This window comes from Narcine bancroftii, chromosome 11 (genome assembly GCF_036971445.1).
Source record: "Narcine bancroftii isolate sNarBan1 chromosome 11, sNarBan1.hap1, whole genome shotgun sequence".
Classification (NCBI taxonomy): Eukaryota; Metazoa; Chordata; class Chondrichthyes; order Torpediniformes; family Narcinidae; genus Narcine; species Narcine bancroftii.
The window spans coordinates 62,851,184-62,867,742 of record NC_091479.1 but is presented as its reverse complement, the minus strand read 5'-3'; the positions used below and the strand labels follow the sequence as shown (position 1 = coordinate 62,867,742).

Sequence of the window (16,559 nt, the reverse complement as noted above, 5' to 3'; positions counted from 1 at the left end):
TTGGATAAGTATATGGATAGGAAAGGAATGGAGGGTTCTGGGTTAATTGTAGATCAGTAGGGTTAAGTGGAAGAAAGCATGGGCCAAGTTAGCCCATTTCTCTGCTGTAATTATTTTATGGTTATATAAATAGTGCAAGCCATCATCTTTTACTGAATCTCCAATCGCTCAGTGGTTAGAGCACTGGTCTTGTAAACCAGGAGTTTCAAGTTCGTTCCTCACTGGGGCCTCGTTTCTCTGAGGGGCGCTGGACAAAGTTAAAGAATTTCATGTACGTTACGTTCTAAATGTAGTATTACATGACATTAATGGAACCTTTACCTTTAATGGGAGTTCTGTTCAAGGATTTGATAACAGCAGGGAAGAAACTTGAGGTACACAAGGACACTGCCGTATGTTTGGAAGGTGTTGCCAGAGTAACTGTCGGCCTTTTATAGACACTACACACTGCAGCCATTTTGCACTGATGACAGAGGGAAAGAAAAATGTTTCGGATGTGGGATGGGATGACAACAGTTGGCTTCTTTGTCCTGGTTTTGTGAGATTTAATGAGAGCTGCACTCAGTCTGACAATGGGAGAGTATTCCATCATGCTCCTGTTATGTGCAGAGTCGATGGTGTAAGCTTCGGGAAGTGAGTCACTCATTATCCAAGGTGCAGTCTTTGACCGACTCTCATAGCCATGGTATGTCTGCGGCTGGCCGAGTTGAATTTCTGGTCATCGATTATGTACCAATAATACGCCTGCTCCATTGCCTTATTACTCTGTTTGAACTAAGTCAATAAAAATATCTTCTTATTCTTTTATAGTACTTTTAGTTCTTTTTAATTTCTCTCTCTTTTGTTGATATAACTATGCCCTGGAGCTTTTCTGGAATTGGACAGTTAAATCATGGGATTTGAGAGACCCAAGTTAGGAAATGTGAAGAACAAAATTGGTGCTGAATGATCGGTATCTCCTGTCACAAAACCACAGGTGTGGCCTTCTGCAGTTGTTGGATATAAAAGCTGTCCCTGCAGAATGCTGAATTTAGACTCTGTTCCCCTTGACAGGTAATGCACAATTAGAAGGGTTTTACTGCTTCTGGTAGCTGTGCTTTTCTTCCATAGTTGAATTGTTTGTTTACCTTCATTGCTAAACAAAGGCCCTGTTCTACCCCTCCCCACCCTTTCTGTGACTCCCTTGTCTGCTCATCCCTCCCTGCCTACCTCTCCGCCACCCCTGCAACCTCGGGAAGTGCGACCCTTTTACACCTGCCTCACCACCATCCAGGGACCAAAAAATCCCATCCTCATGAGGCAAAAGATTCACGTGCACCTCCTCCACTGCATTCGGTGCTCCCAATGTGGCCTCCGCTGCATCACTGAGGCCAAGCACAGACGGTTTCACAGAGTATCTGCCTTCTGTCCGGAGCTCCCAGTTGCCTACAACTTTCACCACCCCCCACATTCCCATCCTGACCTTCTTTACTCCAATGCAAATGGAGGAACAACACCTTGTACTCCACCCAAGCAGCCTCCAACCCAATGATATGAACATTGATTTTTTTGAATTTCACATTCTCTCCAACCACTTCAGGTCTTCCTCCTTCCTCCCCCACCTGCTCCATTTTTGTCCCCTGCTCCATCCAGCCCCCAACCCATTCTCTTCCCTCTCCCTCCACTCATTTCTTCTCCTTCTCCTACCCTCTCTCTTCAGGTCTGGTTGTTCCCATTCCATGAAGGTTATGTGCAAATTGTCTATCAGACCAGGAACTGTCAACGATCTGGAGAATTGACCAGAAACTGTTGGAATCAATCTGTGCAGCTGTTACAAGCAAAGGATAAAACATGCCGTGGCCACATTCAAAATAGAGAATGTATAAACAAATGATAGGTAGTTTGGATTTTTCCACTCACTGAGATGAAGCAAAGGTAAATAAGCAACTTCAAGTGAAGATTGTTTCTTCTCTTTTACTCTCTCTTCACAGTCAGCATAGCAGTTAACATGCTGCTGTTACAGTACCAACCATCCAGGTTTCAAGATTCAATTTATTGTCATAGCAATAAAACAGTGTCATATTACATGAAATTTCTCTGCCTGCTGCAAGGCAGACAGATTCACTACTGGCAGGAATTTCCTAAGCGCCTCTTACAGTCAGACTTACAGTCAGAGAGAAGCAAAAGATAGGCCCCCCCCCCACCCCACGAGTCACCAAGTGTCCATAGATTTGCCTCCAGTGCTTCCACAGCCACCAAGAGACCAGTCCAAATCATTGGTGACCCAAGCTCCAGATCCGAACCTCCGGCATGGTCAGGAACCCTTCAGCGCCCTCAGCACCTTCTTGCATCCCGGTTCCAATACCTAGTACCCCTCCAGCCAGTTTGAGACAGTCTCCAGCAGCCCACAGCTTCTGCGGGTTCCTCACCTCGAGCCTCCAGCACTGGTCCCTCAGCCGCAGAGTCCCCTCACTGCTCCGTCGCCGTCCCTGCGGGTCATCTCCTCTTGCTTCTCCCTTTCAGATGGGATGTGGGGAAGTGATCTTCCCATCCTCTGGTGCCCTGCTTCAGTCCTCCACTTCTCTGGAGTCTTCAGCCCCTTGTGGGTGCAGACCCCCAGACAAGGGATTTCAAATAAAAGCCCCCGTCGGCTCATTCAAAGACCATTCAGAGCCAACGGCAGTTGACTGGGTGGCTGGACCCCACAGGAGCATTGCATCCCTGCTCCCTCGCTCCCCATGTGTCTGCAGCAGCAGACAGGGTATCCATCAACACCGCCATCTTGGATTTCACTTCTGCCTGTTAGGGCTTTGTACGTTCTCCTGGTGGCCTGCATGGTCTTTCCTGATTGCTCTCATTGTGCCACTATCACCACTTTCTCCAGCACTAACAACCTTTGTTTCTACTTATCATTCCACTCCACCCTGTGTGACTCATCTTCCACAGAACTCCTCTTTTTTTTCCCCCTCTTGTTTTTCTCTCTCCCTTTATCTGCCACCTGCCAATCATCTGCCTCTCACCCCTCCCACCCAGTCCACAATTTGTTAGTATCTCCCCTCCGCTTTCTCAGCCTTGATGAAAGGTTCCAGCTCGAAATGTTCTCAACCTGCTGAGTTCCTCCAGTAGATCGCTTGTTGGTCCAGATTCCAGCAGCTGCAGTCTCCTGTATGTCTCCTCTTACATTTAGACATACAGCACGGTTACAGGCCATTTCAGCCCATGAGCCCAAGCCTCCCAATTACACCCATTTAACCTACAACCTCCGGTATGTTTCCAACAGTGGGAGGAAACCCATGCAGACATGGGGAGAAGGTACAAAGTCCTTACAGACCCCAGTCCCAATCACTGATGCTGTAGCAGTGTTGAACCAACTGCTACGTTCATTGTGCTGCACTTGATCTGAGTCTTTTTCAATTTCATTTTTAATACAGTAGAAGTTGATTCTGGCCATTGAAACCACTGTTGCCCAATTACACCCAAATTAACCGGATTTATTGGAAGGTGGGAGGAATCCGAGCACCTGGGGAAAGCCTAGGCAGGTCATGGGGAGAATGTATTGATATGAACTAACAACCCTTTTAATTAATTTTGGGATTAAAGGAACATTGTTAGCACTAACACAGGAACAACAGCAGAAATCTCACCAGACAATGGTAAATTCAAAATAATAATTTTTAAATTTAACTATTAACAACATAATATCTCTTACTTATCTCTAAACTTACTTAACTCTAAATTTAACCCCATTATGTGCAGATGTAAGTGGGTGTGTGTATAATTAAAGTCCCACTCTGAAAATGCATTCTTTAAAATTTCAGTATCATTTTAGTCTTGAAGGTCTTAAATTCTCAGTTCAAAAATAATTATCTTCAGATTTCTTTACTCTCGATGTGGCTATTTTCTTCCATGATGAATTCACAAACCCAGACAAGGGTTAAACGAAGTGGCCACACAAAAATAGACCCAGTAGAAATCTGTCCTCTTTTCCCAAAGAGATAACAAAATGGTCTTCCTTATTTCAAAAGCCACTGATTCTGTGTTCCCATTTCCCAGGAACTCAACACAGCATCATTTCTGGTTACTGTTACTCAACCCTGACTTTCACAAGGTTTCAACCCCTGTATCACATGGGTTTTGACTTCTGTACTCTCCAAACGGAACTTTTCCAAAATGGAACTCAAATTGTCTGAATTTGGTTATATATTTCTGCAAATCATGTGACCGTTACATCATCACTGAGGTGAGTCCCAATTCTTGAAAACCACATGACTATCAGTTTTATTTCTACCAAAATCCATTCCTTTTTCAAAACCATTCCATATCCATAACAACTGACCTTATCTCTGTTCAAGAGGCTTAAGTGGCTTTAATTAAAAGCAGATGGCTTCCTAACCACAAATAGGGGAGAAAAGAGAAGAAACAATTTAATATTTTTTTTCACTTAGATTTGCTTATTTACCTTTGCTGCATCTCAATGAGTTGAAAAATCCAAACTGCCTTTCATTTATGGATTCTCCATTTTGAATGTGGCCACAGCATGTTTCATCGATCTTTGTTTTGCTTGTAACAGATGCATAAATTGATTCCAAAAATTTCTGGTCATTTCTCCAGATTTTTGACAGTCAGTTAATAGAACCGGGTCCAAAAGCCAATTGGCACATAACCTTCACAGAAGGACCTCACCACCTTGGTAACAGAAGTTCATTCCATTGATAGTTTGGTCAGCCCTCCCCCTTCAGGGGTCATCCGCATTCCTCTGTCTGAATTAGCAGGTCACTCCAGAATCTTGAGCACATTGTGAAGCTCCAATCATGCCTTGGTAAATCAGGGCATCGTATGTCCCATCAGATAGACTTAAACATTCCTGGGCATCATTCCAATGATGCCTAGTGCCATGACCTCAGTCATTCCCAGAACTACAATTTGTGGGAGCTACCTTATTGATATCCTGCAGTGCACCAGGCAGCGCTTCAATAGCTGAAAAATATTTTGGAAGATCCCAATATTCTGTGAATATATTTTTCTTGCTCCAAAATCTATTCAATAGGAAATGAAAAGAAATTTGTGTACAATAGATAATAAATAAAACATCTGGATTGCAAGAAGGATGAATAATGCACTGAAAGTAGAATGATCAAAGAGAGCCTCCAGGGTTTTGGTCAACTTAGTACTGACTCTAAGTGAAACATGAAAGTCTGCAGATGCTGCAATTGTAGTAAAACACAACAAAATGTTGGAGGAACTCACTCAGCCTTTTCAGCATCCATAAAAACCAAATATATATTGCTGACGTTTTGGGCCTGAGGCCTTCTTCAAGGAATAAGCAAAATGAGCCCGAAACAGGAAATGGAAGAATTCAAACAATCCCGGCTGGGGGAAGAATCTAGACCAACTAAAGGTGTCAATTGGATATGTTAAAGGACGAGGTAAGAATTTATCATGTTCGTGTGAAAGGAGAGAGAGAGAAGGGAGAGATACAGCTGGGGAAAAAGTGAGGGAGGGGGTGGTTTAATGAAAGCCAGAGAAGTTGATATTAATGCCATTCGATTGGAGGGAGCCTCAGTCAGAAGATGAGGTGCCGTTCCTCCAATTCGTGGGTGGGCTCAGTCTGGCAGTGCATGAGACCATGGACAGACATGTCAGCATGGGAATAGGATGGAGGATTGAAATGGATGGCCACTGGGAGATCCATGGTCTTGTAGCACACACAGCTGAGGTCCGCATCCAGTCTCTCTGATGTAGAGGTGACCAGAGCGGGAGATGACTCCAGGAGATTCATAAGTGAAATATTGTTTCACTTGGAAGAACTGTTTGGGGCTGAAAACGGTGGTGAGGGAGGAGGTATGGGCACAAGTAGAGTATCTCCTGTCGTTACAGGGGTAGGTACCAAGGGGATGGTTGGTGAGGAGGGAAGAGTGGACAAGGGAGTCCAGAAGGAGCGATTCCTGTGGAAGGTGAAGAGGGAAATATATGTTTAGTGGTGGGATCAGGTAGTAGGTGGTGGAAATGGTGGAGGAGGATGTGTTGGATGAGGAAGCTGTGTTGCATGAGGAAGCTGGTGGGCTGGTAGGTGAGGACAAGAGGAATCCTGTCCTGGTTGCACATGGGGTGGAGGCGGCCAGGGCAGAAGTGTAGGTAATGGAGGATTTGCAGGTGAGTGCTGAGTTAATGGTGGTAGAGGGAAAGCCACATAGTTTGAATAAGGAGAACATCTCTGAAGATCTGACGTGAAGTCTTTCCTCGATTTCTCTGTCTCCATCTTGGGAGTCAAACATTTGACAGACATCTTCTATAAATCCACTAACTCCCACAGCTACCTCGACTACACCTCTTCCCACCCTGTCCCCTGTAAGGATTCCATTCCATTCTCTCAATTCCTCCGTCTCCGTCACATCTGCAGGCAGGACGAAAACTTCCATGTCAGATCATCAGAGATGTCCTCCTCCTTCAAACACCTTGGCTTTCCCTCAGCACTCACCCACATATCCTCCATTACCCGTAAGTTTGCCTTAGTCCCCTCCACGCCCAACAAGGGCAGGATTCCTACTCTTCTGATACCATTACCACAGAAACCCTTTCAAAATCTAAATAAGTTAATTAGGAAGTTTCTCTGGAAAGGTAAGTTAGCCAGAATCTCCATGGAAAATTTAACTTGGAATTATCATCTGGGAGGGTTACAACTCCCAAATTTTAATTATTATTATTGGGTGGCCCAGATGAAATTTGTCACTTTGTCAGAAGAGACGAGTCTTCATGGGGAGAGAGTAGCAGAGGATTTTATATATAAATGGGACACAATCTATTTCTGGTGGAAAGGAAGCACCATTAATAAAGCATATTTTGAATATTTGGCACAAACTGAATAATTTAAATGGATCAAAAAGAAAAAAACTCCAAAATCACCCTTGATACAAAATAGATCAATGGATAATAAAATTCTATATATGTGGCTCCATAAAGGGATCAGATATGTAGAAGATTGTCATGTACAAGGGCAATTAATGTCATTCAAACAGTAAAAAAAATAAATACAATATTCATAATAACACAATCTTCTGCTACTTTCAATTAAGAGTATTTTTCAGAGATGTATTAAGACCGATCATGATGTTACCAGAGTGCAGTGGAATGGAGATTCTGATTTGAAATAGGAATACAAAGACATTTACATTAGTTATGATTTCTCTACTTCAATCGAGTACTCCTAAACTGGAGATATATAAATCAAAATAATGATGGGAATCAGATTTGAGTATTGTTATTGATGATAAGAACTTGTCCGATCTGTGTCAGGACTTCATGACTACCACAATTAATGTGAGATATAGACTGGTGCAATATAATTTTTTGCATCAGCTATTTCTTACCCTGCAGAAGGTGCATAAATTAAATTCCAATATATCGGATTTATGTTTTAGATGCGGGGAAGAAACAGGAACCCTTTTACATTCTACCTGGTCAACCACTACAGTGAAACATTTTTGGGAAATTTAAGAATTTTATTAAACCAGAAAGTCCAGAATTGTTTCTCCTAGGAAATGTTGTGAACGTAAAACTTAAAATGAGGCTGTCTAAATACCAATTAGAGTTTCTTAAAGTTGCGTTGACAATGGCCAGGAAATGTATTGCAGTTACCTGGAAGTCTGATTCCCTTCCGGACATAGCCTGATGGAATGCATAGCTGTGTTCCTTAATTACTTACATTTTAAGAAAGAAATACAAAATATTTTTGCAGGTATACCATCCATATTTGCATAATGCAGGGTTGAATATTTAAGATTCTTGTTCTGTTCTCGAATCTTTATGTTCCTGCTCTTTCCCATATTTGAGATCTGGGGAAGAAAAAGAGCTGAACTTTCTGGACTGGATTCCAGATCCTGACAGCTCCTCTTACTTTAGTGATCCTTTTTCTTTAGTCACTTTCTCTTTCTTTCCCTTCTGTTTTCTATCTTTCTGCTATCTTGGGGGCTCACTTTGGTTGGGGGTTAGATGGAAACATGGACAAGCTGTATCAATTATTCCTTTATTTCCCGCTTTATTCAATGTATCTGTAATGGTTAATTCTTGATACTTGTTTAACCACAAAATTAAAATAAAATATTCAAATAAAAAGGGCAAGATTCCTTTTGTCCTCATCTATCACCCCACCAGCCTCCACATCCAACACATCCTCCAACCATTTCCGTCACCTACTACAAGATCCCACCAATCCACACATATTCCCCTCTACTCTCTGCCTTCTGTAGGGCCTGCTCCCTCCATGACTCCCTTGCCCACTCCTCCCTCCCCACTTGTCGTCCCCTTGGTACATACTCTTGTGACGGCAGGAGATGCTCCTCTTGTGCCCATACTTCCTCCCTCACCACCATTCAGGACCCCAAATGATTCTTCTAAGTGAAGCAACATTTCACTTGTGAATCTGCAGGGGTCATCTACTGCATCCGGTGCTCGCGTTGCGGTCCCCTCTCCATCAGAGACACTGGATGTAGTCTGGGAGAACGCTTTGCTGAAAACTTCGGCTCTGTCCGCTGCAATAGTGTGGATCTCCCAGTGGCCACCCATTTCAATTTCCCTTCCCATTCCCTTGCAGACATGTCTGTCCATGGTCTCATGCACTGCCAGACTGAGACCACCCGCATATTAGAGGAAAAACGCCTCTTCTTCTTACTGGCCACCCTCCAACTGGATAGCATTAATATCGATTTCTTTGGCTTCTGTTTAAACCTCCTCTCCCCCACCCACTCACCTCCCCCCCCCCCCCCAGCTCTCTCTCTCTCTCCCTTCTTTATCTCCTTTTGCACAGACATGATAAATTCTTACCTCTTCCCTTATCGTATCCCATTTACACCGTTTGTTAGTCTGGATTCCTCCCCCGGCCGGCACTGTCTACATTCTGAGACTTCCTGAGATTTCCTGCTTCGGGCTCATTCTGCTTATTCTTTGAAGAAGGCCTCAGGCCCGAAATGTTGGCAATATGTCTTTGCTTTTTATGGACCCTGTAAACACTGGCTAAATTCCTTCAGCACTTTTTAATATAGACTCCTTCCAGTTTGGACCATCAAACAGCATGCTGCTAGAACCATGCTGCTAGGTAAAGAACAAAGTACGAAAATGAGAGGTACCATGATCTAACTACCCACTTCCCTGGTTGGATGAAGTACTGCATCCGGTTTAGTCAGGCAAAAACATGCAGCTTTTTAAAAGTGAAGAGTCATCATTCATTCTTTTGATGTCCTGATTTTCCTTTGACTCTGCCTGTTGAAATTGAATGTTTTCTCTTGCCACCTTGTGTTGGGGAAAGCCTTACCCAGCATCCCTTGTAGCAATGAAAGGGATATATCAAAAATACAGAGTTTCATCGGACCCTCAAATAGGACAGTATAACGGGCTCCTACCGCCTGCTGCTTCAGCTCATGGATCCACTGACACTAATCGAGGTGTGCTAGCTGAAAACTGGACATAAAGGTGTTGCAAGTGAGGAAACAGGTTTGGTAGGTCTCAAAGGCAAGGATTCTGAACACAGTTTTGGTAGGGAAGGATTTTATTTACAGAAGGAAATGGTAACTGATGCAATACACACACATGCACGCAGGCACGCACGCACACAATGAACTGGTGCATACAATGATCAGGGAAAAATCACTACGATGTACCACCCCCCCTCCCCCGACTCAGTTCAGGCCCGGTTCTACGCTACAAGGGACACTAATCAAACACTCTCAACCCTTTTAACAGTAGGGTGAATGTGTTCCCCAAACTCCTCCCTCTCTCCAGCAAAACTCAAGTCAACCTTTCTTAATAATATATGCCTGCACTGAGCCTGTACCAAGCCATGCTGACCTCTCGCTTATTGTGCAAGAGCGTTGACTTGTCTGGTAATAATAATCTGGTGTCTTCTCATGTGACATGAAACATCCTACTAATGTTTTGCAATCTTAGCCTTTGTGGGATTTCAGTCCATGCCAATGAGACCAAGACCAAATGTCATTCAAACCTCTTGAAAGAACAACAGCACTGACCAATTATGGTTTAAGGACGTGGATCACTGTCATCATTTCAGAGCAACCCAGCTTGTGTTGAGAAAGCCAAAAACGTGAAAGCACACTTCACTTCCTGGGCATATTTCAACATTCCCCTCCCAAATGATGACACGGCACTGGTGACGCAAAGTGGAGTTCCCTATGACTTCTCCAGCCTCTAATTCAACTTTAGGGATCCTTGAGGGACAGGGCAATGATCTCTCATATACAGAATACATTCATTGAGTTGTATTCATATCAGAGAAGGCAGGGAAAATGGGGATAGGTTAAGGTAGGGCAAGGATGGGTATTTGAATGTCGTTGTATACTCTGTGGACCAAGTGGCCTGTTTCCTTGACGTATCCCTCTCTAACTCCATTAGTTCAGGGGTATTATTTGTCAATGAAATGGAAACTTCTCACTACTAAATCATGAACATCAGGATATGTCACTTTTCTTTTTTCTTTTTGAAATATTTTTATTCAGTTTAACATAACCAGCCATATACAAAATATTAAAAAGCAAGACAAAATAATAACATATACATTCCATCACTTAATATTGATTGTAATTATCTATTAAGATAATTATATACATATAATTAATTACTATTACAACAAATTACAATATATCTTAATAATATCTAAAAAAAAGGGATATTACATAGGATAATTATAATTAAACCAACAAATCCATTTATCAAAAAAAAATAATCTACCCCCACCCTCTAATCAAGGATACAAGAAAAATACAGGTTATGACCTCTAGAAGACGGATGGAACAGCCCAGAGCGCCCACAGTCTCTAAAACTGGCAATTATGATTGTTTGGTGATCATCATTTTTCTCTGGCTGATTCTATTGTAGCGGCTGTGTAGCAGGCCGAGCGGGCACACAGCATAGTATCGTGAACCATCACTGGTGCGGTTCTGTGGGTGTGCGGAACCATAATATGGACAGCTGAATACACACCTAATTGACTGCATGCGAGTGGTGCTGTGTGCCGAGTAACAGCACGTTAATCTGTCGAGTCTCCTGCCGGAAGGCGTGGGACACTCACAAGGCTTAGTTTAAACCTGCTGGTCCCGTGAATCGGCAGCAAACTCGTAGTGACGTCCCACCTTGTCCCGTGGAGCCCGGGACATGTGGTATATAAAAGAAGCCTGTAAAGTCCAAATAAATCAATCTTGTGTTGACTAATCTGGTGTGTGTGTGCATTGCTTTAGTAGCTCATCCAAAGTAGCTGCTACAATATTATAAATAACCATTTTTCCCACCATTATTAGATGAAGGCTTTAAGGAATGGAATATTTTTGGATTAACAGTTTCAAAGATTATGATGTTAAACTCAAGCTTTCTAATAGACATTTTTTAGATATTTGCAAGTTAGGAATTTTGTTTGGTCTAAATTGTACGCTTTCTAGATTTACTTTTTGATTTACAATTTGTTCAGAGTGGATGGATATCATGTATTTATATTGACCTATTGGATTTAAGATTAGCCTCAATGGTCAAGATTTAAAAAGATTGGGAACGTGATCTTAATCTAACTTTTTCAGATGAGGATTGGTGTCCACTCTTGGTTTGATCAATGAGTCTTCATTTTGTGCAGGGCACTGTTTATTACAATTTAAGGTGATACATAGAATACATGCGTCCAAACTTAAATCATCTCGATTCTATGTGGATGTTGATCCATTTTGTGAAAAGTGTGAAATTTCAGAAGCCTCACTGATTCATCTGTTTTGGGAATGTCCTAAATTCTGAAGTTATTGGCAGAACATTTTTAATTCTTTGTCAATGATTAAATTAGATCCTTGCCCTGTAACTGCACTATTTGTTTTTTTTTTAAAACATATAACCATATAACCATTTACAGCACGGAAACAGGCCATGTCGACCCTTCAAGTCTGTACTGGTTCACTTGAACAACTCCACTAGCTCCTCCGCAAACTCCTGAGGAAGCAGAGGCTTTCTTCATGATGCCACCGGTGCGCTGGTTGTCGTGTATCTCAAAAATTTTACTAAGATGGATCTTGATTTTTGATATGCCTGTGGTTTTGGAGCTAGTGCTCTGTGTGCCCTTTCTATTTCTTCCTGCATTTCTGTCGCTCCCAGGACTTTCGGGATCCATCCTTTTATAAATTCCTTCATGTCTGTGCCCTCTTCACCCTCCTTCAGGCGCACTATTTTTATGTTGATTCACCTACTATAATTTTCCAACATATAATTTTCTGAGATAACAACTCTTGTGTCTCTTTAATTTTTTTGTTACTTTCTTCCAATTTTTCTCTTAAGTCATTTACTTCCATTTCTATGAACCAGATAAATTTTTATCGGCACCTCAAGAGGAAGTTTTTGCTTTTAGTATGTTGATAGCCACACAGGCAGTTTTAATGAAATGGAAAAATTAACTCCCACTGACTTGTGCATAGTGGGTTATATGATGTAATGTCATATTTAAGCTTAGAGAAAAGTAGGTGTAATGTATTAAAGGTAAAACATTTCAGTTTGACAAGGTATGGGGTCCATATATTGGATAAGTCACTTCTTTTTCTTCTTCTTTCTTCTTCTTTGGCTTGGCTTCGCAGACGAAGATTTATGGAGGGGTAAAGTCCACGTCAGCTGCAGGCTCGTTTGTGGCTGACAAGTCCGATGCGGGACAGGCAGACACGGTTGCAGCGGTTGCAAGGGAAAATTGGTTGGTTGGGGTTGGGTGTTGGGTTTTTCCTCCTTTGTCTTTTGTCAGTGAGGTGGGCTCTGCGATCTTCTTCAAAGGAGGTTGCTGCCCGCCGAACTGTGAGGCGCCAAGATGCACGGTTTGAGGTGATATCAGCCCACTGGCGGTGGTCAATGTGGCAGGCACTAAGAGCTTTCTTTAGGCAGTCCTTGTACCTCTTCTTTGGTGCACCTGTGTCTCAGAGGCCAGTGGAGAGCTCGCCATATAACACGATCTTGGGAAGGCGATGGTCCTCCATTCTGGAGACGTGACCTACCCAGCGCAGTTTGATCTTCAGCAGGTGGATTCGATGCTGTTGGCCTCTGCCATCTCGAGTACTTCGATGTTGGAGATGAAGTCGCTCCAGTGAATGTTGAGGATGGAGCAGAGACAACGCTGGTGGAAGCGTTCTAGGAGCCGTAGGTGATGCCAGTAAAGGACCCATAATTCAGAGCCGAACAGGAGTGTGGGTATGACAACGGCTCTGTATACGCTAATCTTTGTGAGGTTTTTCAGTTGGTTGTTTTTCCAGACTCTTTTGTGTAGTCTTCTAAAAGCGCTATTTGCCTTGGCGAGTCTGTTGTCTATCTCGTTGTCGATCCTTGCATCTGATGAAATGGTGCAGCCGAGATAGGTAAACTGGTTGACCGTTTTGAGTTTTGTGTGCCCAATGGAGATGTGGGGGAGTTGGTAATCATGGTGGGGAGCTGGCTGATGGAGGACCTCAGTTTTCTTCAGGCTGACATCCAGGCCAAACATTTTGGCAGTTTCCGCAAAACAGGACATCAAGCGCTGAAGAGCTGGCTCTGAATGGGCAACTAAAGCGGCATCGTCTGCAAAGAGTAGTTCACGGACAAGTTGCTCTTGTGTCTTGGTGTGAGCTTGCAGGCGCCTCAGATTGAAGAGACTGCCATCCGTGCAGTACCGGATATAAACTGCGTCTTCATTGTTGAGGTCTTTCATGGCTTGTTTCAGCATCAAGCTGAAGAAGATTGAAAAGAGGGTTGGTGCGAGAACGCAACCTTGCTTCACGCCATTGTTAATGGAGAAGGGTTTGGAGAGCTCATTGCTGTATCTGACCCGACCTTGTTGGTTTTCGTGCTTATCAACTAAGTAAACCAAGATCACTGAACACAGGCCAGGATGAGAAGAAGGAAGTGGAGGGATTGTTGCATGAGCTGCCTAAAGACAGTTCTTGAGTCAACAGTTCTTGAGTCAACTAATGGATAAAGAATCATTCCCTCCCATTGTACCAAAGAGGCCTACCAAAGGGTTCGGAATTAAATCTATGTTAAAATGTTTTGACAAAGTATGGAAAACCTTTCCAGTATTTTTCGAGACGAGGAGAAGTCCAGAAGATGTGAATTGATGATAGTTTTTGAGAAGAATTTCAACAGCAACTGGGTTTGCTAATTTCTAACACAGCCTCCTCTTCCTGTGCTTCACAGACTGGTCATTTGGCTGTTTAGGAGCATTTGTGATCACCTTGGCTTTGGTGCAGCAGATTATGACTTTGATTGGAACTCACCAAACCAATTTATTCTTAGCAAAGTCAACAGTAACAAAGGTAGTCATTTGTAATTAAATTTTTTTCTCCATGGACAATTTAAAAAAAAACCGAAGATCACGATTCCTTCCATTTTCAAACCTGAATTCTGTCACAGAAATTTCCCAAGAATCCCATTTATTTCAAGTTCAAACTTTTGAGTCAAATTTCTTCAGTAGCATTCTCTCTCTGGGCCCTTTCATGCCAATCTTCCGCCTGGAGGCCGACTGTAAGCGTGGAGGGAAAAATTTAAGCTTCCCTTTCAGACAGCAGCCCTAAATGGCTGCTCTTGCATCGCATTCATGTTGAGCAGCGCCTCGTAGCACCCTCCAGAGCCGATGGAGGAGAGACGACTGTGGCACCGCCCATCATATATACGCAGCAGAGCATGGCCATCTTCCCTACCCATAATCCCCCACACAGCTGGAACCGCTCTGTGTTTCCCAGAACAGTTTCAGCTGCATGGGGAATTATGGGTAGGGAAGACGGCCATGCTCTGCCGCGTTTTGAGCCGCTGACGAAGAGCTCCGAAGGCTGAAGTGGCCCAGTGAGGTGCTAGAGCGGCTAACAGGGTTGTCACAGCCTGCACTGGCTGTCCGCTGATGGCCCCCACCCTGACGGCTCCCGCCAGCCTTCCCTGCCCTGACGAGCCCTTCCTTGATGGCCCCCACCGACTGCCTTGTCCTGTCAGCTCCCGCCAGCTGCCCCGGCCCTGAGGGGGTCAAGGAGGGAGAGGGGTGAGTGGGTGGGAGGGAGAGGGGTGATGGGTCACTGGCTAATGGCATCATCATGACATAATGAGCCTGCCCCTAGCCAGCCGCTTCCAGTGGTATTACATTGACATGAGGTGGCGGAGCGCAGCACCTCACTGATGATCCTTCCCCAAGAGGGATTGCAGTCTTCGAGCTGGCCATGGCACATTCATAGAGGTAAGTCTCCTCCCCACGTAAGGGCGGAGAGACTCTGCCTTTACAGTGGGCTTTTTCACTGCATGAAAGGGCTGCTTAAACCTACCTCTTCTTCTGTCTCTCAAGATCTATGTCTTCCATGATGGCAAAAATGACAATGTGCTGTGCTGTAAATGGTTTGGGAATGCAGGAGGTTCAAGGTGAGGCATGAGCCCCAGCCCACAAATTGGTATTGGCCTGAGCTCTGGAGCTGCCTGCTGAGGTATGCACTACTGCTGATGCTATAATGATGGTAAACCTCTGACCAAGTATTTTACATCGTGCAGATCTCAGAAGAAGCTGCCCGAGGCTGAACAGTTGCTGCGTGACTCTGTTAGGTCTGGACCCCAGTTTGCAGATGCCTACTCCAGCCTTGCAGCCCTGCTGGCTGAACAGGTAAGTCGGTGCAGTGACTGGAGCTGTGAGCTTCTTGATCAACCTGTGTCTGGCTTGTTTAAGTTAGAAACGATTGCCCGAGTTCCCAAACAACCATATCCCAGGGACTCCATCAGCCAGAGTTTCTGACTGACAAATTTAAGCACTTCCCTTCACCCAGTGCAGCCAAAGTTTAGGAAATTCTTAAGAGCCAAAGGAATTCTGTTGAATTTAATAGCGTTAAATATGCCAGTTGCTTGTCTGATCTGTTAAATGTCAAATCAACAAACTGGAGATGTTGGAAATCTGAAACAAAGACAGGAAATTCTGGAAATCTTCAGCAGGGTAAGGAAGAGAAATGGATTCATGAAGGGGGCATCGATCTGAAATGTTAACTCCGTCTATCTCCGTGAATGGTGTCTGACCTCAAAACCTAGCAAGTAGCAGCAGGAATTGGCTGTCTGGCCCATCGAGCATGCTCCACCCTCAATAAGATTTGGACAAGGACTCAGCTCCATTTACCCGCCTGTCCCAATAATCTTTATTTTGCTATCATTCAAAAATATATCGATCTGTGTCTTGAATGCTTTCAATGTGGCAGCCCCTGCAGCTTCCTTGGGTGGTGAATTTCACTGCTCTCAGTGAGAAGCTGAACCTCCTCGTCTCCGTTATAAATCTACTCTTCATGTTGTGTCCCCAAGTTCTGTTCTCACCTGCCAGTGGAAACAACATCTCTGTTTCTATCTTACCTATTCCTTAGAGAAACACCTGATAATTTTATATTTCTCGAATATCCCCCGCCCTCTCGTCTTCTCAATATAGTCCGAGGCTACCCAATCTCTCCACGTAAACAAATCCCACTTCTGCGTCACCTCCAAAGGCAGGTGTGTCCTCGCCAGTGTATGTACAACTGCACAGCGGAACCTCTCTCCTCTTCAATTAAATCTCCAGCAATGAAGACCAAAATCCCATTTGA

The 16,559-nt window shown here is 43.8% G+C and overlaps 1 protein-coding gene across 2 annotated transcripts in view; it reads left to right on the top strand.

The window, feature by feature from the left end:
• Positions 1-16,559, top strand: part of tmtc1 (transmembrane O-mannosyltransferase targeting cadherins 1) — a 164,220-nt gene that overhangs the window by 112,758 nt on the left and 34,903 nt on the right. For both annotated transcript variants that reach the window (XM_069903126.1, XM_069903127.1), the window contains exon 12: positions 15,496-15,604. In XM_069903126.1, the coding sequence (XP_069759227.1) occupies positions 15,496-15,604 (109 nt within the window). The remainder of the gene's footprint in view (positions 1-15,495; positions 15,605-16,559) is intronic.